Below are 25,356 nucleotides of genomic sequence, written 5' to 3' on the forward strand. Positions count from 1 at the left end.
CAAAGATGACAGGATGGTGGTCACATGACAATGCCATGCGCATACTACCGAGACACTCCTTTGCTGACAGCGTTGTGTAGAACATCTGGTTGTCTGCCATTGGCTGGTTGCATGGTGGGCTCATGGGGGACAAGTATGTCAGAATCATGTTGTTTAACAGCCCAAAGACATCTCCATCAATGGTTATAGGTCAGATCAGTGTGCCAGGCAGCATGCTTCAATAACAACGCTGCTGAAAGGTGACAGTGATCCGTAACGTTATCTGGAGTGAGAAAACCTTTCGGAGGTTGGTAAGCACCCACAAATATAACATGATTGTAGGAAGTCTCTAAGGTGATGGAAGTGGCCTCCATCCATTGCAGAGTTGGCAGCTAGGTTGGGTCTGTGTGAGCAATGTGAGTGAATACACAAGCAGTGGAGCCTCCTCCAACCATGGTCTGTGCACACCGTAGAAAACATAATCTGCAATTTGGAGATTGATACCAGTTTTGAGGTGCATCTCCAATATTAAGCAGACATTGATGGCCTCATCACAGAGAATCTGTCTGAATTCACCATCTTGGGTGTAGATGCCATTGGTATTCCACATACACAGACACACACACATACTCATAGTGATGCATCGTTGACTGGAGACAATGATGAGTAGGTGTAGAGCTAGTGGCGATGGTCTGGATGCCCACTTTGACTGCAGCTGCAATACGCTGTGGGATGTCCCTGATGAGCTACCAAACCATAGGAAGCAGTTCCTTCAATTCAGCCACACTGTGGGCAGCCTCCTGTGATAGCACTGGAACAGATTTTGGGATCTAATGCTGGAGTTCACTGCGTTTTCCTTTCTGCCACTGATGCTGTGGTGTATGGTGCTGCTGTTGCAATAACTCTCCAATGTGGTGTCATAGCCCTTGATTAATTACTCCTTCTTCAGCCCTGTGGTGTGGGTGGCAGAGGGAGACTGTACACCAATGGTTAGTGTACGGTCACTCACAGGTGCAGCCCCTACAACATTTGCAAAGCTCAGCAGTGTGCAGACTGGCACAGGCATCTTGATTTATTTATTTATTTATTTATTTATTCTCTGCCCATGGACTCCAGCTGAAAATCCATCTGTGAGTATTGGGTGTGTCCTGCAATAGGCTATTGACATCAAACTTGATTTCATTATATATAATTGTAACAAATAATTAAACAGAAATAGTCTATAAGCATACAAAGGTATTACATGTTACACATTATATATACCCACAAATCCAAACAACATACAAAAATGATAATTTTTAAAGGTAAATTTCAGTAATGATATAACATATTTAAACTCCATCTTAGTATTCACTCAAACTGTATATACATTACTCTGTGAGATATACACTCCTGGAAATGGAAAAAAGAACACATTGACACCGGTGTGTCAGACCCACCATACTTGCTCCGGACACTGTGAGAGGGCTGTACAAGCAATGATCACACGCACGGCAGAGCGGACACACCAGGAACCGCGGTGTTGGCCGTCGAATGGCGCTAGCTGCGCAGCATTTGTGCACCGCCGCCGTCAGTGTCAGCCAGTTTGCCGTGGCATACGGAGCTCCATCGCAGTCTTTAACACTGGTAGCATGCCGCGACAGCGTGGACATGAACCGTATGTGCAGTTGACGGAATTTGAGCGAGGGCGTATAGTGGGCATACGGGAGGCCGGGTGGACATACCGCTGAATTGCTCAACACGTGGGGCGTGAGGTTTCCACAGTACATCGATGTTGTCGCCAGTGGTCGGTGGAAGGTGCACGTGCCTGTCGACCTGGGACCGGACCGCAGCGTCGAACGGATGCACGCCAAGACCGTAGGATCCTACGCAGTGCCGTAGGGGACCACACTGCCACTTCCCAGCAAATTAGGGACACTGTTACTCCTGGGGTATTGGCGAGGACCATTCGCAACCGTCTCCATGAAGCTGGGCTACGGTCCCGCACACCGTTAGGACGTCTTCCGCTCACGTCCCAACATCGTGCAGCCCGCCTCCAGTGGTGTCGCAACAGGCGTGAATGGAGGGACGAATGGAGATGTGTCATCTTCAGTGATGAGAGTCGCTTCTGCCTTGGTGCCAATGATGGTCGTATGCGTGTTTGGCGCTGTGCAGGTGAGCGCCACAATCAGGACTGCATACGACCGAGGCACACAGGGCCAACACCCGGCATCATGGTGTGGGGAGCGATCTCCTACACTGGCCGTACACCTCTGGTGATCGTCGAGGGGACACTGAATAGTGCACGGTACATCCAAACCGTCATCGAACCCATCGTTCTACCATTCCTAGACCGGCAAGGGAACTTACTGTTCCAACAGGACAATGCACGTCCGCATGTATCCCGTGCCACCCAACGTGCTCTAGAAGGTGTAAGTCAACTACCCTGGCCAGTTAGATCTCCGGATCTGTCTCCCATTGAGCATGTTTGGGACTGGATGAAGCGTCGTCTCACGTGGTCTGCACGTCCAGCACAAACACTGGTCCAACTGAGGCGCCAGGTGGAAATGGCATGGCAAGCCGTTCCACAGGACTACATCCAGCATCTCTACGATCGTAGCCATGTGAGAATAGCAGCCTGCATTGCTGCGAAAGGTGGATATACACTGTACTAGTGCTGACATTGTGCATGCTCTGTTGCCTGTGTCTATGTGCTGTGGTTCTGTCAGTGTGATCATGTGATGTATCTGACCCCAGGAATGTGTCAATAAAGTTTCCCCTTCCTGGGACAATGAATTCACTTCTTATTTCAATTTCCAGGAGTGTAGTTTCAAATGATTTTTAAAACATTTTAGGTCTGTTTCTTTTTTAATAATTTTGGGAAGTTTATTAAAAAACCTTTTGCCTGCTTCTTCAGGGGTAGTCATAGACAGTTTTGGATTTCTGTTTATCATGTAGTAATTTTCATTTCCCCTTGTACCACGTTTGTGTACATCTTTATTTATGTGGTGTTTATCACTTGACCTTACCACCATTATGCTTTGATATATGTACAGTGAATATACTGTCATAATATTACAGTGTACAAAAGCTTGCCTATAGGTCTGTCTTACTGGTATTTTTGCAATTCGTCTCATTGCCCTTTTCTGAATTGTGAATTGTGAATAATGTGATGGTGACAGGAAGTTGGTCTCAACTCCTTGGGGCTACTCTCTTGAATCAGCAAGAATCCCAGTAGCAAGTGATGTGCCTTTCTTCACAGCCATAACATGTGGGTGGACTGTTGGTTTCCTTCCTGTGCAGGCCCAGCTGGCATTTGCACCCACCCATTTGACACAGTAAGGGGGCATCATATAGAACTGTGTGACATGTCCCATTGCCTAGTAATTGTAGCATTGTAGCCCTCCACACTTTGATTGTAGGTTCTCCATGGTGACAGGTGCCACTGCAATCTTTATGACTTGCCAGGAGCATGGCTGTGTGGAATATCAGCCATAACCAGAAAAACGAGGGATGACTCTCTCTTGGTTTTGAGTGAGAACACATGTCAGAATGCAGCCCAAATCTGAAGCCTTCTTCCAGTTATTGCTGGATGTTGTCCAGGCTTTACTTGTGGGGTAAAAAAAAAAAGTTCTTGAGAGTCTTGTCAGCTGAGGAAGAATATGAGGAGAAGGCCATCTATAATTCCCCCCTGAACTTGGCAGTGGCTTTCCTATAATGCTCTGCTGTCTTCAGCATCACCTTATAAAGTTCAGTCCCTGAAGGTTTGGTAATGGCACTGACCTGGCCAACAAACCAAATAAACATCTTACAGAGACCATCATAGTCTTCATTATACTAAATCATGGTTAGAGGTGGGTTGCGGTCCTTCCTTGCTAGTTGTTCCATGCCATCCACAAACTCTTCAAAAGCCTTGGTCATCTCTACTTGTGATGTCAACAAAAGCTGTGTGTTATCTGATTAATACAAAGCCATTGGCATCTAATGTTGTTGACTGTTTCATTTTCTTCCACTTAGGCAAGTTGTGAGAATTTCCTGGTGGAGCTTGCACCCTCCCTTTGTCTTGCTGAAAGCCTTCAAAGGCTCCTGTTGTGCTGATGATTCATCTTCCAAATCTGACAGCATCCACATCACTGTCCATCCCTATAGCCATAATCTTTGCCTAGTCTGGCATAAACGGGGGCTGCATGGGTCTGTGGACAGTGTGTGCTCCACTAGCCAATGATCTGCCACACTATCAACAGTGCTTGATGCCTCTCTACACATTGACATCACATCATGAACCGGGACGAATAAACTAGAACATGGCAGTCTGTGGCTGTACTCAAATCTGCCGTGGATGTTTCACCATGTGGCCTATAGCCAGGAAGTATATCCTTCCACCCTCAACATACTAATCTTGTCTGACATCTGCATAACTATATTGAGTCATGCACTGACATGTCTGGTGGGGTTAAGAGAATATTCACACAGATGTCGGACCAACGGTTGCTTCATCAGGAAAGAGGGAAGGAGAGGGGAAAAAACAAAAGCGCGCACACACACACACTTGTCTGTCATTTTTACATAAGACCTAACTATGACCTAAGGAAGTCAGTTCATGACTACAACAGAAGAACTGAGCATACTATTAACACTCCATATGCCCAGCTGGCAAAGACCCATAATAGCTACAAATATCTCAGTTTTGCTTACTTCAGTGAATTACTTGAGTGCCCTGACATTGCATGTAAACGTATTTAAAACTAGCATAACAAAATGGATGAAAAATAGAGAACTTGATTAGATTAGATTAATACTTGTGCCATAGATCATGAATACGACACTTCGTAATGATATGGAACGTGTCAGGTTAATGAAAGATGTCTGTACACGATATAACATTACACAAAATATTGCATGACACTAATTTATATCTAAAAATTCAGGCAATGAGTAGGAGGAGTCATCTAGAAATTCTTTTAATTTATTTTTAAATGTTGGTTGACTATCTGTCTGGTAGGTGACCAAAGACTTTTGTGGCGGCATAATTTACCCCTTTCTGTGCCAAAGTCAGATTTCACCCTGCATAGTGAAGATCATCCTTTCTCCTGGTGTTATAGCTATGCACACTGCTATTACTTTTGAACTGTGTTGGATTATTAACAAATTTCATAAGTGAATATATATATATACTGTGAGGTTACTGTGAGGATACTGTGAGGATCCCTAGATCCTTACATAGATGTCTACAGGATGACCGTGGGTGCTGCTCGAGAATTACGTGGCTGTGTCCAAAGGAACTAAAATACTTAAGCAAAAGAATTATAAATAAACAAAAGACTGTTATACAGTAGTCATAAGTTATGTTATGTATGCAATTTATATTATTGTTCCTTACTAAGTGTCATTGTCATTAATCCAACTTTTAAATTGTTTATTGTCTCTGCCATTCACTTAACTATGCATTGCAATTATTTTCAAGTAAGCTAATATCTAATTGTTTTCTGTATTGCCATTTACCTAATTATTTTGTTGGATCACACTGACTGCATGTAAAAATGCCCCAAAGTAAATAAAGCATGTGTGTTTGCATTTGGATCAACGAGGCATAAAGCCTGGTTCACACATGCAACTAATTTGGTGCCACAGTTGTTGCTTTCTTCAGTGGCATCGTGAGTTACCGTTCACACAGGACACCACAAATTCTATATAGTTACATGGCTTTCAATATGGTGTTAACTGAAATTGTATGGGTGGATATGAATGTAGTGATGCAGGTTGTGGTGGTCCTAGCTGGCCACCCAGATCAACTTATCAGTCAATGTGCAATTGCTTTGTGTGGGGAACCCTCAAGTCTAAGGTGTATCAACAACAACTCTCATAGTCTGCAGCAATTCAAGCAGTCCTGCTTCGATCCGCCTTCAGCAACTTGCTGACCATGACCAAAAAGTACTTTCAACATCTGTTATAGTCAGGTTAGTACAGTATTTCCTTCTCCCTGCTGTGTTTCTTTGTACAATGGAACACTGTTCTCTGGGCCACTTTTGTGTGTCACAATCTGTCTTATGAAACTCAGTTGGAACCATGGGCCACATGAATATTTGATTCGGGCTGCAGTTTGATATTTCTTTAGATTTTTAGGATAAAGTTGTGTTAGTCATGCCACAGCTTAATTCTTACTGGAGTAATAACTGATCCCATGTGTATAAAATACAACAGGTGGTTTAGCACTGAAGTAAATAGTTGTGCGAGTGAGCTCACCACACAAAGCAATTGGCTGGCTGTCGTGACAAAAGTAATTAACATGTAAGTTTGTTTGGATTTTTATTGTATCCTCTAGCTCAATTGTAAGAAATTTCAGAGAAGAGTACGATGAAGTAATTTTTTTATATCATGTCTATTTTTTGTGGTACTCTGCCATTCATTTAAGCATAATCAAACTCCAGAAAACTTATGTTTGAAACACTAGAGCTTTCTCTGCCTAAGTTGTACCTGTGGTCATAGCTATCTTGGCAAACTTGATTCTTCAACAATATAACTTTCAGATCACCCTCACCATGTGATGTTTTGTTTCTGATTTGTTACCATGACATTCTCAAAAAATTATTCCATGGATTTAATATGTTGTCTCATATCTTGTTCTTAGTATGACTTAGGCTATAGTAAGTTCAACTTAAGAAACCAGGCGCATTAATAGTACTGAAGGTACAGATTTGAGGGGAAAAGATATGGAAAACTCATTTTGAAAAAATGAGTTGTTACAGAAGCTAGTCGATAGCTTACAAATAGTCACTGTATGCGAAATGAAATTACCAAATACAATATTTCACTCTTGAGGGATACGACTTGGGCAACCTTACCCTAATTTGTATTTCCCAATTCAAATGGCATCCCCTTCATGATATTTTATTATGTTGTGTAGTGTAAGCAAATATTTCAGAAATTTTGGAGGTGACCTGTTCAAGGTCAATTATAGACCGTTTTAAAATGGCTATGTTTGCCACCATTAGAAATATGTTCTTAGTGTTTTCCAAAACTCACCTGATTCGCAGTTCTGTTACAACAGAAGTTACAGCCATTTTTTTTGCAGAGTAATTTCTACACTTAAGAGCTTCATTCAGCCATTACTTTTGCTGTACTTGTGCTACAATTCTGAAAGTTGACATTTTTCATTCTCATGTGGAGTGACTACACCAAATTTGACTAAGTTTCAGGTGCTTGGGGATGGCAGCTGTATTGATTTGACATGGAATTACTCTTTTCTCAGTTGGGAAAGATTTAAATTTAAGTCAATCTGTTGTCATTTTTACCATGTCTACAAACTAAGTTTTAAATATTTATTGCACTCTATGTACGTTCAGTGTTTCACCCGAGTCTAGCACTATGCTATTCGGAACAGTAGCTACTCTACGTACAGTGAAGGAAACCACTGCACTAACGCCCAGTTTATATGAGATTATCGAAGCCTAGGCATCTGGCATGTGAAATGTGAGGGTTATGGCAAGTTATATTATGGTGCTGGAGAGATGGTGTGAGAAAGTGATCCCCAAATGAACTGATGGCTTTTATCCCCCTCCTTCCCATACCTCAGATCCAAACCCAGCTCCCAGCTAAGAATATTATGAACGAACTATATCTTATCAGCAATTGGCATTGCAATAGACTGATTTCGCCCAGACGTGAGTAACCTTTTTTTGGAAAGGTGTTACTATTTTTTTCACCTCTAAACTCATTTAATGTCAGTAACTGACAATAGCATTTTAAAAACTATTTAAGATATACAGTAATGTTAGTTTTGTCCTTCAAATTCCACTTATTTGACTAATACTGTTAACACATTGCTAAGATGTACGACAACAGCTGCTGTTTTACAAACTCATACTGCCATTACGCCTACAGCAGTTTACGAAGATTATAAAATTTAAAGGCATTTTTCAAGTTATGCTCTTTCCAGCCTTAGTGTTACCAGTTTTCACATTCAGAATCTTGGCCAATATTGCTGTATCACGAGTTATCACGTGATTTGGGGTTTTAAAAACCCATTCTAGAACGTGCACAACTTTTTACCAATTAGTATTTTCAAGCGAAATTTCCACGTTGAGGAAATGCAGAGGTTGGGGACGCAATGAAAAAACTTTTGCAAACAATATATTTATAATAGAAAATATACAAAATATTTTAACAACATGCTTTCATTAAATAAATAAGGCTAATTGTAAGCATATGACTTGAGTGAATGAATAACAGCAAACTTTCGAAGGAGTCACAGGTATGTATCGTTTTAAGCTCGTGACTGCAGATTTCGATCTTTGGGAGGTGCAGGTATTTTTAGGGAAGACGGCAGGATGACGTCGGAATTGACGCAATTACACCTGCGTGGTAATCTGCAGCAAACCATTGTAGCGCTGGAGACTAGTTAAGGGTGCAGAAGGTTGTGCTTCAAGTTTCATTGCATCCACTGCTCTAGGCGTAGAGCACACGGGAAGGGCCGCATACCGATCAGCAAACCTGTGGACAAATGTTTTTCAAGGCTTTGTTATAGAAATTATTCGAGTTTACTGTCACTGTCTCAGACATTTCACCAGCGTTAAGCTATTTTTCACCCTGTACCTGAACTAAAACCACAAAAGCAATGCGATTGTTGCACGGATTAAAAATGCACTGGAAGTAGTTTTTCAAAGTGCAACAATCTGTACTAGCTAATCAGTTTTCCGTAGCGAAAGGAAGCAGCCAGTTCTGAAGTACAGTACTAAGAGCTCAGTACTCACCTAGAAGCACTTGCGATGCACGATAGATGGACCCGACTCGTCGTACTCCTGCTTAGAGATCCACATTTGCTGGAAGGTGGAGAGCGACGCCAGAATGGAGCCTCCGATCCATACGGAGTATTTACGCTCCGGTGGCGCAATTATCTTCACCTGCAGGAACGGAGACAAGGCAGTCAGCATGGCGAAGTTCTCACGTCAAAATTGATCAACTTTTGTAGTTTATACTTCATGAAAAAGTCTTACAGTAGATAGAGAAGCGACAGCTTGTGAAGTTCCCTATGAAGTCTTAGTGTGAGCAAGTGAGTATCTTTTCTGGTTCACATCTGTTCATAGTTCTAATCAATTTCGTCGTTGCTATTTATTTGTTAAGCACTGAAGAGATCGCACTGGGGAAGAGATGAAAAAATTGGGTGGTGCATACATCACTTAAGCAATTTACTTGCAGTGCTACAGAAAATTATAATGTTTCAGATAAGTTTTATATTGCTATCCTCTGCTTATGTCAGAGTACCTCACGGAAAAAAATTGAGGGCAATTCAGATACTGCACGTATTTTTTTATGCTTTTTATTGACACCCACATCAGAGCTCGAACGGAAAGATTTAAGTTTTTCCCACGTGCCATTCGAGAGTGGAATGGTAGAGAAGTAGTATGAAAATGGTTTGATGAACTTCTGCCAGGCACATGTGTGAATTGCCGAGTAACCATGAAGATGATGTATTCAATTTCACACTAAGGCTCCATGGGTATGGGCGAAGCTTTATACTGAATGGCAGAAATTTGTGCTGCCGTTTTCCATTGAAGGGGACATTTGAACGTTTACGAGCGAGACCAAAAACACACACAGCATCAATTTCCATTTTTCTCCGGCGCGAGAAAAGTGTAGTAGTGTTTCACACTGGAACAGTGGTGAATGATAAAATCATTCACTTGCCGATTTTAATGTTGCAGCCGAAGTGGTTCTGTCACCTTTACAGTGTTAGATAATTTTTTTGTCTAGTTAACTGATGGTTATATCCGGCAGAAACATTACAACACTACTCAGCGGTCAGATGCTTCTGTGGAACTTCCTGGCAGATTGAAGCAGTGCCTCACTGAACCTCTGAACAGCTCTGCCTTTTGCAGGCTCTATGGACAACTAACCAAGCACTGAAAGCTACCTGCCCTGACTGTTTTACTACCACAAGTCGTTTTCCCGTATCTTGGAAATTTTCGGTAGTTCACAGAAGATCTGCGTACCTAGCGGTACTAACACGGAAGGAAGTTTGTAGAGAAGAGTGAGTCTTGGTGCTGAGAATGTTTCGGTAGAGCTATAGATCGCCGAAGGCCGAAGTCTTGCTTCAATCCCTATGTGGCACAGTTGAAATCTGCCAGAGCTTCAGATCACTGCACAATCCTTTGCAAATTTAAAATATCTTGTAACGTACAGCCCGACATCACAAATAAAAATACCTGGTGGATTTAGCCGCTACGAGATATGTATAGTGATTAGCCAGGACCAAACACTAGAAAGTTTCTAACTTTGTAGTTATGTAATTTGACGTGAATTCTTCATATTAAGTCAGAATTTATGAATAAGTTTAGTGGTCTTTAAGAAACTTCACATTTACGGAAATTTAGAGAATCTACGGGCATCCCAGGACGAATGGGTAGCCGTTCGCATTGCAGCTTGTTCGGAATTTTGAGGACTTCAGCCAGATGCTGTTTACATCTTAATATCTTCAGGATTACTTATAACTAACATCCCATGCCTAGTAAAATATTTGTATTCTTACCAAATACGACTACGTATTTGGTAGAGGGAGAGAAGAGCTTCACTTTCCACGAGCCGATTCCACAAGAAAAACGAGCTGGAAAGGATTCACACTTCATTTGGCTGGCAAGTGGCGAAAGTACGGGAGGTTACCTTCATGGTGGGCGGTGCCAGAGCAGTGACTTCCTTCTGCATTCGGTCGGCAATGCCCGGGTACATGGTGGTGCCTCCGGACAGCACGGTGTTGGCGTACAGGTCCTTCCTGATGTCCACGTCGCACTTCATGATGGAGTTGAAGGTCGTCTCGTGGAGGCCGCAAGACTCCATGCCCAGGAACGACGGCTGGAACATCGCCTCCGGACATCGGAAGCGCTCGTTGCCGATTGTTATCACCTGGGCAGGCAAACCCCTCACATTAGCTGTATTGTGGCCCTCATTTCGAGCGCGCGCGTACAATGTCTTCTACTTTCCTTCTGTAGAAATATTTTTACTATCTTAATCCCTACATTTTAGTAAAATCAGGCTGCATACAACTTCCTTCGCTGTTTAAATTTACAATTTTGAACTTTTAAAGTTAAATCGATTTTGTGCTGGCTTTTCCTCTGCAAAATTTGCAGCCCGTGGGTTTAACCTGTTACAGCGAGATTTAGTCTAGAAAGTCTCATTAAGACGTAGTCGGTGGAACGTTTAGAAGTTTAATAATATTCATATCAATCATGGAAACAATACTGCGACCAGTAGCTGCTTCTGAAACTAGCTAGCTTTCAGGCCACTGAGGGCTGGTCGACATCATGGGATCATATGTCTATGTCTCTTTCCCATGTGCAGCTCTTATTTGGAGCTTTGGCTGTTTCGTTACAGCGAGTACCTGGCGACTACTTGTACCCGGTGAACAGAAATTCTGCAAAATGTCACCCTTGCTGGTGAACTTTCAGTGGCCAGAAAACTAGCTGCTATGCAGGTCTTAAACGCGAAGTGACTGCTTGATATTTTCATTCATATCATTCCGTTTTATTTTTCACTTATTGTTCAATAAAATATTTTTTTCATTTGAGTGTCAGATTCTGTAGAATCATATGACTACTTCGTCTTCGTAGGCTTTATTTTTAACGTTAAGGAATAGAGAGGCACTCCCAGTATAGCTCGGGTGCTAATATTTACGCGTTATACGTTGTCTCCGTGACAAACTGTTTGCAAATCTTACATGAAAATTAGCTAAACGTAGGGTGTAGGTTATGGATTCTGCAATTTAACAGAATTAGGCTAGACAAAGTGGGACGTCAAGTTTTACAGTCATAGTTGCTAGCGAATGCTAAAGTTCGGTATGTTCCACACGCAATTTGGCTTACGGAATCTGCACTAGTACGTAAGCAAATACACATTTGCAGCACTAGCTTAATGTTGTCCATTATCCGCCGACCTATGTAGATTCGGCAGTGACATTGCCTGTTTAGCCTTCATGCCGATTGAGATTGATGCATTTTTCGTAGTTTCTACTTTCACAAGGCGGCCCTTTAAATAGCTAGCTGGTAAAATATTTGCAGAAACCGGACTACTACAAAATAAGAGACTAATTTTCCGTTGCAGTGGAACTTATTTCCACCACTGTATATTACATAACGAATAAAACGCCCGGAAACTTTTCTCCCCTCGTACCCAATCAAGACTACAGAACTAATCAGACACTAGCGAGATACGTTTGTGATTAAATACTTGCAAAAAATCAGATTGCAGCTAATTAGACTACTTGGCAAGCATTGAGGTGAGCGCACTTTCTGAATTTAAACTGAACCCATCAAGAAACTTCAGAATTTTCTAAACGTATTAAGTACAAGGTATCAGTAAATTGTTACTGAAGTACATTTATATATTAGTGTCTTCTACGATTAAGTGGCTCTAAGGAGCCACTATCATAAAAAGCAACGTCTTTTAACACTATGTAGCATACAATATGAACTTATCGCACGTACAGATGACAGTGTTAGAGACCAGCTAAGCGCCTTCGAGCTCAAGTGGGTGCTGTGGTAGCAGTAGAACTGTCAGTCACCGACTTAAAGACTACTAATAAGTAATTATCCCAATCCAGGTGGTAATTCTCGAGAAATCTTACTTATTGAATCGGGACAAATAGGGCCCATAATTACGTTTAAAAATTTCAAGACAGCTACAAATTCTCAAACCTGGTACTTATGGTATCTCACCATTGCGAGAAGTAGTGCGCCAAATCAGTTTAAAATTAAGTTGTGGTACACGGTAGTAGTACCCGGAAATTGATGGTTGGTTGACTGGATGCGTAAGGGGTCAAAAACTACTTTATCAGTCTCTGCCCTTAACAGGTCAATAAGACTAGATCAGATATGAAACGGGCTGATCTATAACGACATTTTCACTCTACGGGAGTGTGCGCTTATATTAAACTTCCTGGCAGATTAAAACTGTGTTCTGGACCGAGGCTCGAACTCAGGACCTTTGCCTTTCGCGGGCAAGTGTTCTACCAAAAAAGCTACCCAAGCATGACTCACGCCCCGCCCTCACAGCTTTAATTCCGCTAGTACCTCGTCTCCTACCTTCCAAACTTCACAGAAGCTCTCCTTGCAGGACTAGCACTCCTGAAACAAATTATGTTGCGGAGACATGGCTTAGCCACAGCCTGGGGGGTTGTTTCTAGAATGAAATTTTCTTCCAGGAGTGCTGGTTCTGCAAGGTTCGCAAGAGCTTCTGCGCAGTTTGGACGGTAGGAGACGAGGTACTGGTGGAATTAAAGCTGTGAGGACTGGGCGTGAGTCGTGCTTGGGTAGCTCAGTTGGTAGAGCATTTGCCCGCGAAAGGCAAAAGGTCCAGAGTTAGAGTCTCGGTCCGGCCCACAGTTTTAATCTGCCAGGAAGTTTCATATCAGCGCACACTCCGCTGTAGAGCGAAAATTTCGTTATAGATCAGATATAGCTTACCGTGTGAAACCCTGGGAAAACCCCAATGTCTACCGATGCAGCCGAGGTAAGGGATAAAAAGGGAAATGGCTGCGGTCCAAACTAATCTGACCCTAACCTTTTGTTATATACAAAGCTAACACTTCGTGCTGGTTTGGCGATTTAGTAAGTACAGGGATACCACTTTTATTTACGTGCCAGTTTTTAAAGTGTGTGCAACTTCTAGTAGCAAAAAGATTGAGACGGGCTGCTATAATGCTAGGCTGCGTCGCGCGCAGACACAGGGGGGGGGGGGGGGGAGAGAGAGAGAGAGAGAGAGAGAGAGAGAGAGAGAGAGAGAGAGAGAGAGAGAGAGAGGGGGGGGGGGGGTAGGTAGCCGACCTGGCCGTCCGGGAGCTCGTAGGACTTCTCGAGGGAGGAGCTGGCGGCGGCGGTGGCCATCTCCTGCTCGAAGTCTAGCGCCACGTAGCACAGCTTCTCCTTGATGTCGCGCACGATCTCTCGCTCGGCCGTCGTCGTGAAGCTGTAGCCACGCTCAGTGAGGATCTTCATCAGGTAGTCGGTGAGGTCGCGCCCAGCCAGGTCCAGACGCAGGATGGCGTGCGGCAGCGCGTACCCTGCAGCACACCGTACCGTTACCACCAATAGCGCCGCAACGTCGCTTACAAAAGTCAGTCCAAAATGTTTTAACATTATCCATTCATGCAATTTGCCTCTAGACCTGTCTCAGTAGATAACATAGGGTAAGAGGTTTCTTGCGCTACAAGAATGTCCTATTTATACCAACTACAATAAATACAATGGAAAGCAAATCCTAAGTGATCAAAATAAAGACTCCACCTGCTTTTGTTTCACAGACTAAGACCGCACTGCAATTCTTTTACTAAATTCTCGCACGAACGAAAAAATGGCCGACATCGAAATAATTTCCAAGGAATAGAAATGCAACCGAAATCACTCAGAGGAAAGTCCACTAGGCCTGACGCGATACAAATTCGATTCTACACAGAGTACGCGGAAAAACTTAGCCCCCCTTCTAACAGCCGTGTAACTGAAGTCTCTATAGGAACGGAAGGTTTCAAATGATTGGAAAAAGAGCACAAGTAGTTCCAGTTTCCAAGAAGGGTCGTCAAGCAGATGCTCAAAACTATAGGCCTATATCTGGTATCTGCTTTAGAATTTTAAAACATGTTTCTATTGCGTATCATGTCATTTCTGGAAACTCAGAAACTACTCTGTAGGAATCAACATGGATTCCGGAAACAGCGATCGTGTGAGACCCAACTCGCTTTATTTGTTCACGAGACCCAGAAAATATTAGATACAGGCTCCCAGGTAGATTCCATTTTCCTTGACTTCCGGAAGGCGTTGGATACAGTTCCGCACTGTCGTCTGATAAAGTAAGATCCTACGGAATATCAGACCAGCTAGGTGGCTGGATTGAAGAGTTTTTAGCAAACAGGACACAGCGTGTTCTCAATGGAGAACCATCTACAGACGTTAAAGTAACCTCTGGCGTTCCACAGGGAGTGTTGTGGGACCATTGCTTTTCACAATATATATAAATGACCAGGTATATAGTGTCTGAAGTTCCATGCGGCTTTTCGCGGATGATGCTGTAGTATACAGAGAAGTTGCAGCGTTAGAAAATTGCAGCTAAATACAGGAACATCTGCAGGTGATAGGCACTTGGTGCAGGGAGTGGCAAGTGACCTTTAATATAGACAAATTTAATGTATTGCGAATACATAGGATCCTTTATTGTACGATATGATAGCGGAACAAAAACTGATAGCAGTTACTTCTGTAAAATATCTGCGAGTGCATAGGGAAAGATCTGAAGTGAAATTATAAATTGTTGATAAGGCGGGTGCCAGGTCGAGATTCATTGGGAGAGTCCTTAGAAAATGGAGTCCAACAAAGGAGGTGGCTTACAAAACGCTCGTTTGACCTATACTTGAGTATTGCCCATCAGTCTGGGATCCGTACCAGGTCGGGTTGACAGAGGAGACCCAAAGAAGAGCGGCGCGTTTCGTCACGGGGCTATCTGGTAAGCACGATAGCGTTACGGAGATGTTTAGCAAACTCAAGTGAGACTCGACAAGAGAGGCGGTCTGCATCGCTGTGTAGCTTTGTCTAGATTTCGTTTGTGGATGAGGTATCATATTGCTGCCCCTACTTATAACTCCCCAGGAGGCTTTCAGACAGTCTTCCTTCCCATGAACCATACGCGACTGGAACAGGAAAGGGAGGTAATGGCAGTGGCACGTGAAGTGCCCTCCGCCACACACCGTTGGGTGGCTTGCGGAGTAAGTGTAGATGAACACTCTCCAATTTTGACGCCTTGGGCAATCAATACCAGGACCTTGGTAGATGAGCAGGAGATTAACATCGAGACAGGAAATAAAATGCTAACGAAAGTAATTGAATTTTTCTACTTTAAAATAGCGTGGCTGAAACTTTATGGGTATTTAAAGAACTTTAAGGACTAAGCATTCGGAAATAGTAAAATGGTAAAACGGTAAAATGGTAATTTATTAGCAACCCATTTAGAAGGGGTAAGAAATTAGTCAATATTTTGACCGTTTGAAGTTATTGTGCGAAAGGTGGGCTCGGGGGAAACATTAGAAGTTATACCTAATGTTGAGAAGATTCACAGTAACATCCTGGTTTCAAACGTAAGTCAGTCAACTAGTACTAGAAGAAATTAAAAGTAAAGTGCATTACAGTGATACTAAGAGGAACTAACTTTGATACGTAATTCAACTGGTTAAAATGGCTGAGCACTGTGGGACTTCTGAGGTCAGTCCCTAGAACTGTTTACGTAAACGTAAACAACTGAAGTATATTACGCAGATGCATGCTAAAGGCAGGATTCGAGCCTGCGACCGTAGCCGTCCCAGGCTGTAGCGCCTACAATCGCGGCCGGCGATACGTGATTCAAACATCTTCATAAGATGTTTTGGAAGGAAAAATCCTGGGGAGGTGGGATAGGGAGTAAGAAGAGGCAAGCCCGGAAACTATGACGAACTTCAAGAAGTTACCCACGACTAGCCAGGTAATTTTCATTGGAATGCTGCACTACGCTTTACGTTAGATACCCTATAATTACATTAATTTTTCAACAGTCAAGTATTTAAACTATGAATGCTTTCCCAACGTTTTAGTTTCTCCACCATAGAAATCCGCTCCTTTTCATGAAGTCTTTCGAAAACTGAGTGTTTCGAAAATCTCCCCCAGGCGCTTCAGCTTGCCGAAAATACGAAAGTAATGGCGCAAGATTTACCCTGTACGGTGCGCAGACAGATCCGTACGGCATTGCTCAAGTTGTTGGCACTACGGCTAGACACGGCATTTCGTTTGGTCAACATACCGCCACAGTTTCACGGTTGATTTACAGAATTTATACGCTTTGTCCACAAAAATTTGACTGTCCCGCGTATTTTGACTTATCCGAACCGCAGCAGGATTGTGGACTAGAGGATACCCAGACTGTTCTCTTCGAATGCGCCACTTACGTAATTGTGTAGTCGGACTATAACTTTTTAGATCCTTACGTACACGGGACTATCAGAATGAAATTCAGGACCTACAACCTAATGATACGAGTAGGAAAGAAGGATGGCTCCAACAAGACGTGCGTTTAATGTCCAATGATATGTAATCTACGAAGACTTCAAGACGGATGAGGTATCAGTCATCTGAACTATAAGATTTGAGAAGAGTACTTACTGTTACAATCTATACTCAGTCCACGCATGAGGCGTTTCTTCCAGTGTGGTAAGAAACTTAGGGCTGTTTCTCTTTTTTTTCATCACCAGAAATATTTAAAGTGTGATCATCAGGCGGGGGTAAATACTGTGAGCACGAATTTACGACAAAAATGGACGTACTGTAAGTTTTATTTATATTTATACCTTAATGCTGAAAATAAAAATCAACTGATTCTTTCAGTATAAACTCTTCAACTGTTTCCTTGTGGAAAAGCAATGACTTAATAGCAGTCTAAAGATTTACGGATTGATCTTAAAACTAAAGCACTTTTCCTGAACTGACACTGAATGGCTAATACATTTCAGCATCTTTTACAAATCTAATGTATTTTTCTGTGTAATGTGTTCATTAAATACAGGGTGCCCCAGGAGGAATCATTCTTGGTTATGACAGGAACCATCTTTCGAAGCATGAAGTCTAATGAAGACTTTCTAGAACGCATACCTTAAGAGCTTTTCTTCCCTTCTTTGAAAGATTACTACTGAGTAAATGCTCCTAGATCTTATGGTACGCATTTTAGACCATGTTTATGAGACATGTTACTTCTAATGATGGTTTGTCATATACCTGACTATGATTCTTCCTTGGACACCCAAGGTCTGTTTCACCTGTCCCTTTGGTGTGACCACATTGACGCTCCCAGCTGATTAAGTCACCTTCAGTTCTCGTCTTTACTTCAGAATTGCTTGAATGGGACTATTAAACTTGTTAAGTGTAGCTTATTCAGAAGTGGCAACATATTTAAGTTCTTATGTTAAGATTTAAGAGTTTTCAGTACAGATTTATTATCTCAGTGGTAAACTTCTCAGCATTTTTCTTTTTTTTTTAGCCGACGCCCAAGCAAGTTTTACACCTTTCACCCCGATTATGGTCGCTTCTTGTTCCTTTTACAGCAGCTGACCTCGCACGACGTGGGTAAGATTTCACGCATAAGTTATTGCTGCATACGCACCAGTACTCTGAGTTTACACCCGCTACCAAATCCCAAAATTAAAGTTGCGCAGCCTTGCGAGATGGAGAAGTTTTCGGCTAGAAACGTGGTTGCATTTCGTAACCAACAATGTTAATATTACTGCTCCAGAAATCGTGGTTCGGTGCTTATCTCCACAACGTATGTGAAGACGTGGGAAAAGCATGCCGTACCTTCGTAGATGGGCACGGTGTGGGACACGCCGTCTCCAGAGTCCAGGACGATTCCAGTGGTCCTTCCGGACGCGTACAGCGACAGCACGGCCTGGATAGCCACGTACATCGCCGGCGTGTTGAACGTCTCAAACATTATCTGCAACAGCACCAGAGAGTCACCACCCATATCTGTCTCAGACAGTTAAGTTTAGCTTTTTGCCACCGTTACTGATTTAACTGACAGGGAAATAGTTTGTACTATTATTCTGATCGGACGTTAATTGCGAAGGAATGAGGCACAATGAGAACAAGATTGATTGTGCCTCAGACTACAATAAAATGATATTGACATAACCGATTCTGATGCCTCCTGCCACATTAAGAAGTACCCGAAATGCGGACATCAAATCTTATTTTTATCTTTAGAACATGTTTTATTGCAGTGTGTTGCCATGCAGTAACGTGCATTTTCAAACTAGTGACCCTGTATGTGTATATACATAAAGCTGAAGATTTAATTGCAGTATGAGCCTAAGTCTCATTTCTAGAAAGAAATAAGAACTGCAGCTGGTGTACTTGAGTAAAACTAAGCCGTTTCAGGTCCATCCTCGAACCTCGCCTTTCCCTGACAGTGGACTCATCAAATGAGCTTTCTACGCCAGATGGGACCACTCTTCCTGAGTTTGTTATGTCAATACCTCTTCCGAACTTTAAGTACTTCCCAGTGTTTTACTGGACTGGATTTCTGAAAGAACGTATTGGATAAGTGTCGGAAGTTTAAAGTAAGGCAAACTCAGAGCAGAGTGAAAGATCGTTTTCTGGGAACTACACCTAGGCCGCGACTAAGCTATTTCTTCACGATATGCTTTTCCAGCAGTGTTGCACCCGCAAATTATGCTGGGCAGGTGTGAAATGTGAAAAGCAGTAAAGAGTGGCAGAAACAACGTTGCGAGGCTGGTTTTCAGTGTTGCCTGGCTAGTTCATTAGGTTATAGCACTGCCCACTAAAAGTAAGGTTTCGGTTGGAGTCCATGTACAGTTGAAATCTCAAACTTAGTGAGTCCTGCATTTATTACCAGACGTGTTCAAGGAGTTTAATACCAGAATGTGGTCATGGTGAGTTACGAGAGGAAGGTTTTACAACAAATACGTTAAAGTATGAGAAACCACAAGCTATCACGTGCTCAATGATAGCACAGGTCACTAATAAAAGTGGTGTTTCGAGTGACAATTTACGTGGAAAAAATGACAAGACAATTTTTTATAGTGAACTCGTCTTCAAGAAAATTTTTGAACCCTCGAAAGAAACTTGTCACAACGCACTAGATACGAAAAATCTGAAAGTTCCTGGCAGGTTAAAACTGTGCCGGATCTAGACTCGAACTCGGGACCTTTGCCTTTGGCGGGCAAGTGCTCTACCAAGCACTTGCCTGCTAAAGGCAAAGGTCCCGAGTTCGAGTCTAGATCCGGCACAGTTTTAACCTGCCAGGAACTTTCCTTTCAGCGCACACTCCGCTGCAGAGTGAAAATTTCATTACGAAAAATCTATTCTTACACTATATTTGAGTGTAAGCAAACTTCGTTTAAGTCCTGTCCAAACGCACACAACTCCAAGTAGATCTATGCCAGAAACTCCCGTATCAGAAGCGATATTTAAGGAAGGTGCATTTATCTTCACAGAACGTTCGAAATATTTCTATTTAAGGAAATGAAGCTTTGAAGTTAACTTTCCGAACAGCCGCCATTTTTCCCCCTTAACATTTCATTTCAGGGAATATCAGTGACAAAGTGAGAGCGTCCACTAATGACTAATAAAAGACGGCGTCGGAATAACAATCCGACAAGACGCTATTCGTCATTTCACAGCCAAGTACCAGAGGCGATTCGGAGAAGTGGATAAGATGCTATGAGAAACTTTAGAACTTGTTTCACAATACTTTAAATATCTAGTATTGAATACGTCATCCCAGTTGCAGGTATTTAGCTAATTTTCTAACCTATAGAAAAGACATTGCGAGAACAGACTTAAGATACGGGTTCGGTGCCGAAGATAATTATGGGACTAAGCAATTAAGGAGTCAAAGTATTTTCTACGGCTTCAATTTACACGCTTGTGATTTTTCTGTAGTTTGACCAATCAGGAATGTGGCTACGAAGCCTTTGTTTCCATAAGATGTAGAAAATGCTGAGCAGAGAGATCAGCGGTTGCTAGATTTGTTGTTTTGTGGTGTAAAGCTAGGAACAACGTAAATGCGGACAGTACCCGCTTGCAGTGGGCAGGATCCCTGAACATTAAATGCTGATGGACGAAAAGCCTACACGAAGAGATGTGTACATGGAGATCACGGAACGTACCTGCGTCATCTTTTCGCGGTTGGCCTTCGGGTTGAGCGGCGCCTCAGTGAGCAGGACAGGATGTTCCTCCGGGGCGACGCGCAGCTCGTTGTAGAAAGTGTGGTGCCAGATCTTTTCCATGTCGTCCCAGTTGGTCACGATGCCGTGCTCGATCGGGTACTTCACCGTCAGCACGCCTCGCTTCGACTGCGCCTCGTCGCCCACGTAGCTGTCCTTTTGGCCCATGCCCACCATGATGCCCTGGAACCAGCCGTAATTACATCAGCCACCTGCTGTACATTTAGAGGACACTCAAATTTACTACCGTACAGTTGCGTTGAACTTTGTTACCGGGAGTGAGGGGGTGGATTTTACGGCGCAAACGAATGCTTTCCCCTTCCTCCCTACACATTTCAGTATACAGCATACATTGACAAACTTATTCTTAACAGCAACCGAATACTTCATGTCACAAACAACCAAACCACGAGAAGTCAGTTGAACTTGCGTCCTTCAAACCGTTTGGTGAGGCCTAGCACCGTGGTAGGCTGGGAAAAACCACCCAGTGAACACAATATTAGTTACATGTTCTCTAGATCACGTGAGTGATTCATCGAAATCTATGTGCAACGCGTCAGTTTACAGGATATGTATACATGATTAATGTTGACAATCACATTTGAGCCCTGCTCATGCAACACTTAAACAAGATGTTTAAGTGTGGTGGAATAGAATTTCTCAATGAGAAATGGTAAGTTAGATTTACGGTTAGCTTTGCTATCTGTCAGACTTGCAAGGAAAATGGTCAAGGATTTAATTGCTGCATATTTAACTCTGAGCTACTGTCAGCTATAATAATGGGTAGTAAACGACATTTTTTCCCACTAATGTAGGTGTGGAAGTCACTTCTCAATTTATGATTAATTTATTAGTGAATATGTATGTTATGGCAGCGCAGTTTAAATGTCTGGTTTCTTGACCAGGTACCTACAGGATGTCGGTAAACATTTTTACTGCTCACTTTTGTGCACTCAGTAAGTGACGAGTTACCCCAGAAAAGTATTCCGAGAGAGTGGAAATATGCAAATTATAATCGGTTGATTCGCTTGTTTAAAATATTAGCAGTTGTACAAAGAGCTAAGCAGTTTGCTCATCTTATAGACAAGTTCGTAATACCTTAACTTCAGGAAAAACTATATGAACTCTTACAGATAATTTGTGTTCTGATTTTATGACAAGAGCGTGTCCCCTGATCAGGATAGTGGAGAACATGAAGATACGTCTGACATTTGAAGTGTAATAAATAGACTACACGTCTACGCTGTCTCGACGTGCTCCTTTAGAGGCAATACCGCCCTGTAACTCAAAATGTTTCCAATCTTCAAGTAAGGTCTGGTAGCAAGTCTAAACTGACTAAGTTAAGAGTTATCCGACGCTGAAATATAAGATTTTAGTTGAGCGTGTTAATGGGAGCCTTTGACATCTACGTAATTTGTACTGGTTTAAAATATGTCATGAGACAAGAGTAAACAATTTAGACTTAAACCAGTGGCTTTTCTATAAGTGCTTATGATTGTGAGGTTTGCCCAGCGAAACATGTTGAGCTACGTGGTTATTGCAGGAAAGAGACAAATGAAAATGAAATTTAGATGCGTGATAATTTAGCCAGTCTCATGTATTCCCGTGCATGTTACACCGAGAAAACATCCTAACAAAAGCTGTTTAGATTATTGTACATGACGTAACGTATTTGAACATTCACGCATGTAGATGGTCAAACGGGTGGACAAGATTAGAGAGGGGCCTCTATCACAAACTCGTGTGGCTGATTGTGTATAATGAACTATTTAATATACACGCTTACTTGCTGCCAGTTAATATGACGTCAGCATCGCTTGTTTTCACTAACAGCAGGCAAATAGCTTTTAGTCTTATTAGAACTATCCATTGCAGCATACCCAGTATCTGAATTCTGTCGCTTCTGCTAACTGATGCTATCACCAGTGATACTAGAGCATTCATAACTGAAGTTATGAAACACCTAAACTACCTTTTGATAATTTTCCCCCGTTAAAGACAGCTGAGTTAATACTAGGTATTAACCAATTTGTCGTTGAGATGCCTATCACCAAACAGGGCGAGACTAAGTACTACTTGAACGAATTCTAATGACGAAGGACCGACTTCCGGCGCAACAATTCCTTTACCATCACGTCGCCACGTGGCAAAATTGCGCGAGACAACACTAGTGGTGATTTGTCACACGTCCCTGCGTCTCAGGTTTTGCTCATGCAGTGGAAATAGAAGAAACAAGTTGATCGCCTTATCACGGTAGTTATGAAGATTCAGGTAATTAGCGTCTAGACCACTTAGCAGCGAGCTGCTCAGCAGGTGGTCGCTCTTTACGCGAGTTTCTGCTCCGAAGAGCGGACACGCAGCTTTGTCGGTTACGGCCTTTAAGAGCCGGATGCGGCGTGCGTCGGCATCGCTATACGCTCGCATTAGAACGGCTCGCCGCGCGCCTTCACGGCAATTAAACGCGACCGCCGAGTGCACCGGCTGGCCATTATTCTGCAGCAGGCGTCCGCGGGCGCACTGCATATGGGTCAACCGAGCCCTGTTCCACTTTCTGCGTGACACCCAACTCATCTTATTTCGTATTGTTACTGAGATACCAGCGAGTTAAATGGTACAGCTTTTCGATTCAACACTGAGCCGATTTCTCACTAGAGGAATCCAGCTTGCATTTTCCACCTTTGCTATAAGTATGCAGCAAACTAGATTCTCGTGTGCCGACTAGCTCTGAGTAGCACTTATGTGCATGTCAAACTTACTCTTATAAATTTTGTTGTGTCCGTATGTTTGCACATGAACGAAGGCGTTTACCAAGGGCATTGCACTTTTACCAAGTTTCAGGGGCCTGTGATACATTGACATTTTGGTTTGTACCACTTTCAAATCACAGCCTGCTGTTTTACATACACGTTATACGTCCACAAAACTTTAGTGCCACAAGCAGAACATTAGCTTCACCGGCAATAGCAGTTCATATAAATGAAAAATGCTACGTGAAAATTCTGTATTTCAGGCCACGGATAGTGCTCTAACAGACGGAACGCGTCTGGGGAACAAATACCGCCTTTCATTTACACACTGACGATCGTTTATATAATTACTAACAAGTGCCAATCAACGCCCTCTACTTGAATCTGCCTTCAATACATTTTAGCTATCTGTTGCTCCTTTTAGGGACAGAATTATGCTGCTGTCTTGTGATTTGGCCTATCACCTATACTTTTCCACATTACTATCCTCCCAGTTTCTTCAGAAGGAGAATTTATTAGTCCAAATTTTCCAGCATTTTAATCCCGTATCTCTTGCTATTTGTTTCTTTTTCCAGTTTCTTCAGTCCATGATTCACATTGATGTGCTTCAGGCTGAAAATGTAAGCATTATTCTAGACAAAGGCGCTAACCATCACTTCACGTCAAGTATCTGAAGTACCTTTCTAGTCCTTTCAGACCTGAGCGTCGTCCAACTCAGGTGAAAGTCACCATTGTTGGTGCAGAGCGGTGATTTAAATCACTAAGGTGTTGCCACCGCAGCACCTAAGATCTGTTGATGCTCGCGCTTGAGAAGCATAGACAAGTGAAGTACGGGACCTTTCGCGGTTTACTTATCCAATACAACAGCCGCTGTTACTTCCGTAGACGTTGTCCAAGACTGTATAATTCATTATTAAAGTGCCCAGTAGCTCACCTCAGATGTTCTGACTAGAGGCCCAGGAGACATACTACGTCCATTACAGAACATTGCTTCAAAAATATTTATCAAACCGACTATTTTAGGATGACTGCATAGAAAATGGCTCCTAGCCAACAAGTGCTCAGTGGGATCACAGGATTTAACGGTTGCCCCATGCAACTACCACAAGAAATGGAGCAGGAAAAATTTACGCTAAATTTTTATGGAAGCGTCCTATCAGTCGCCGTGAGTCATAGGAATCCCGTAGCCTGAGTAAGTAGAACCACTGTTCCCGAACGATAGAGTCCAGCGACTTAATGAATTCCCTGCTTCGACTCTTAGCAACTGCAGTTTTAGTAATGCAGGATGTTAGGAACTTCCTTAAGACAAAACGTAATAGCAACATTTTGGAAATTTGCTTATGGTACTCAGATCTACGTGACCTGTACCAAGATAAGCAAGAAAGGTCGTTTCGTCCAGTCTTCACTCTTGACTTTGCAATGTATCTGCCGAACAGCTCTAAGGATAGCAGTTTTAAAGGAAATATGCAAAATAAACCTGAGAGAAACTAATACTACTAAATCTGCGTAGAGGAAAAACCAAGAAATTCGACAGTATAACACAAGAACTAGGTGTGTTGACCTAGGGCGGATTCCTCCCTGGAATAGGCTGTGCTACATCATTTTAACTGATTACGTGCTTCTGACACTTGAGATACGTACTTTAATAAACTAATATTTATCAGTTATTGCAAGGTCGAAATATTAAAAATGAGAAAGTTGGGTTGTTTGGGGGGGGGGGGGGGAAGAGAACAAACAGCGAGGTCATCGGTCTCATCGGATTAGGGAAGGAAGTCGGCCGTGCCCTTTCAAACCATCCCGGCATTTGCTTTGAGTGATTTGGGAAAATCATGGTAAACCTAAACCAATATGATCGGACGCAGGATTGAACCTTCGTCCTCCCGATTGCGAGTTCAGTGTGCTAGAGGTAAA

The 25,356-nt window shown here is 42.6% G+C and overlaps 1 protein-coding gene across 1 annotated transcript in view; it reads right to left on the minus strand.

Moving 5' to 3' along the window:
• Positions 1-8,070: 8,070 nt before the first annotated feature.
• LOC126278181 (actin, cytoplasmic type 5-like) overlaps positions 8,071-25,356 on the minus strand; it is a 209,037-nt gene continuing 191,751 nt past the window's right edge. The window contains exons 3-8 of the mRNA XM_049978090.1: positions 20,642-20,881; positions 18,306-18,444; positions 13,770-14,005; positions 10,615-10,854; positions 8,709-8,858; positions 8,071-8,448 (exon numbers count right to left, since the gene is read on the minus strand). Coding sequence (XP_049834047.1) covers positions 8,709-8,858; positions 10,615-10,854; positions 13,770-14,005; positions 18,306-18,444; positions 20,642-20,881 — 1,005 coding nt within the window. The 3' untranslated portion in view covers positions 8,071-8,448. The remainder of the gene's footprint in view (positions 8,449-8,708; positions 8,859-10,614; positions 10,855-13,769; positions 14,006-18,305; positions 18,445-20,641; positions 20,882-25,356) is intronic.

Source organism: Schistocerca gregaria, chromosome 6, assembly GCF_023897955.1.
Source record: "Schistocerca gregaria isolate iqSchGreg1 chromosome 6, iqSchGreg1.2, whole genome shotgun sequence".
NCBI lineage: Eukaryota > Metazoa > Arthropoda > Insecta > Orthoptera > Acrididae > Schistocerca > Schistocerca gregaria.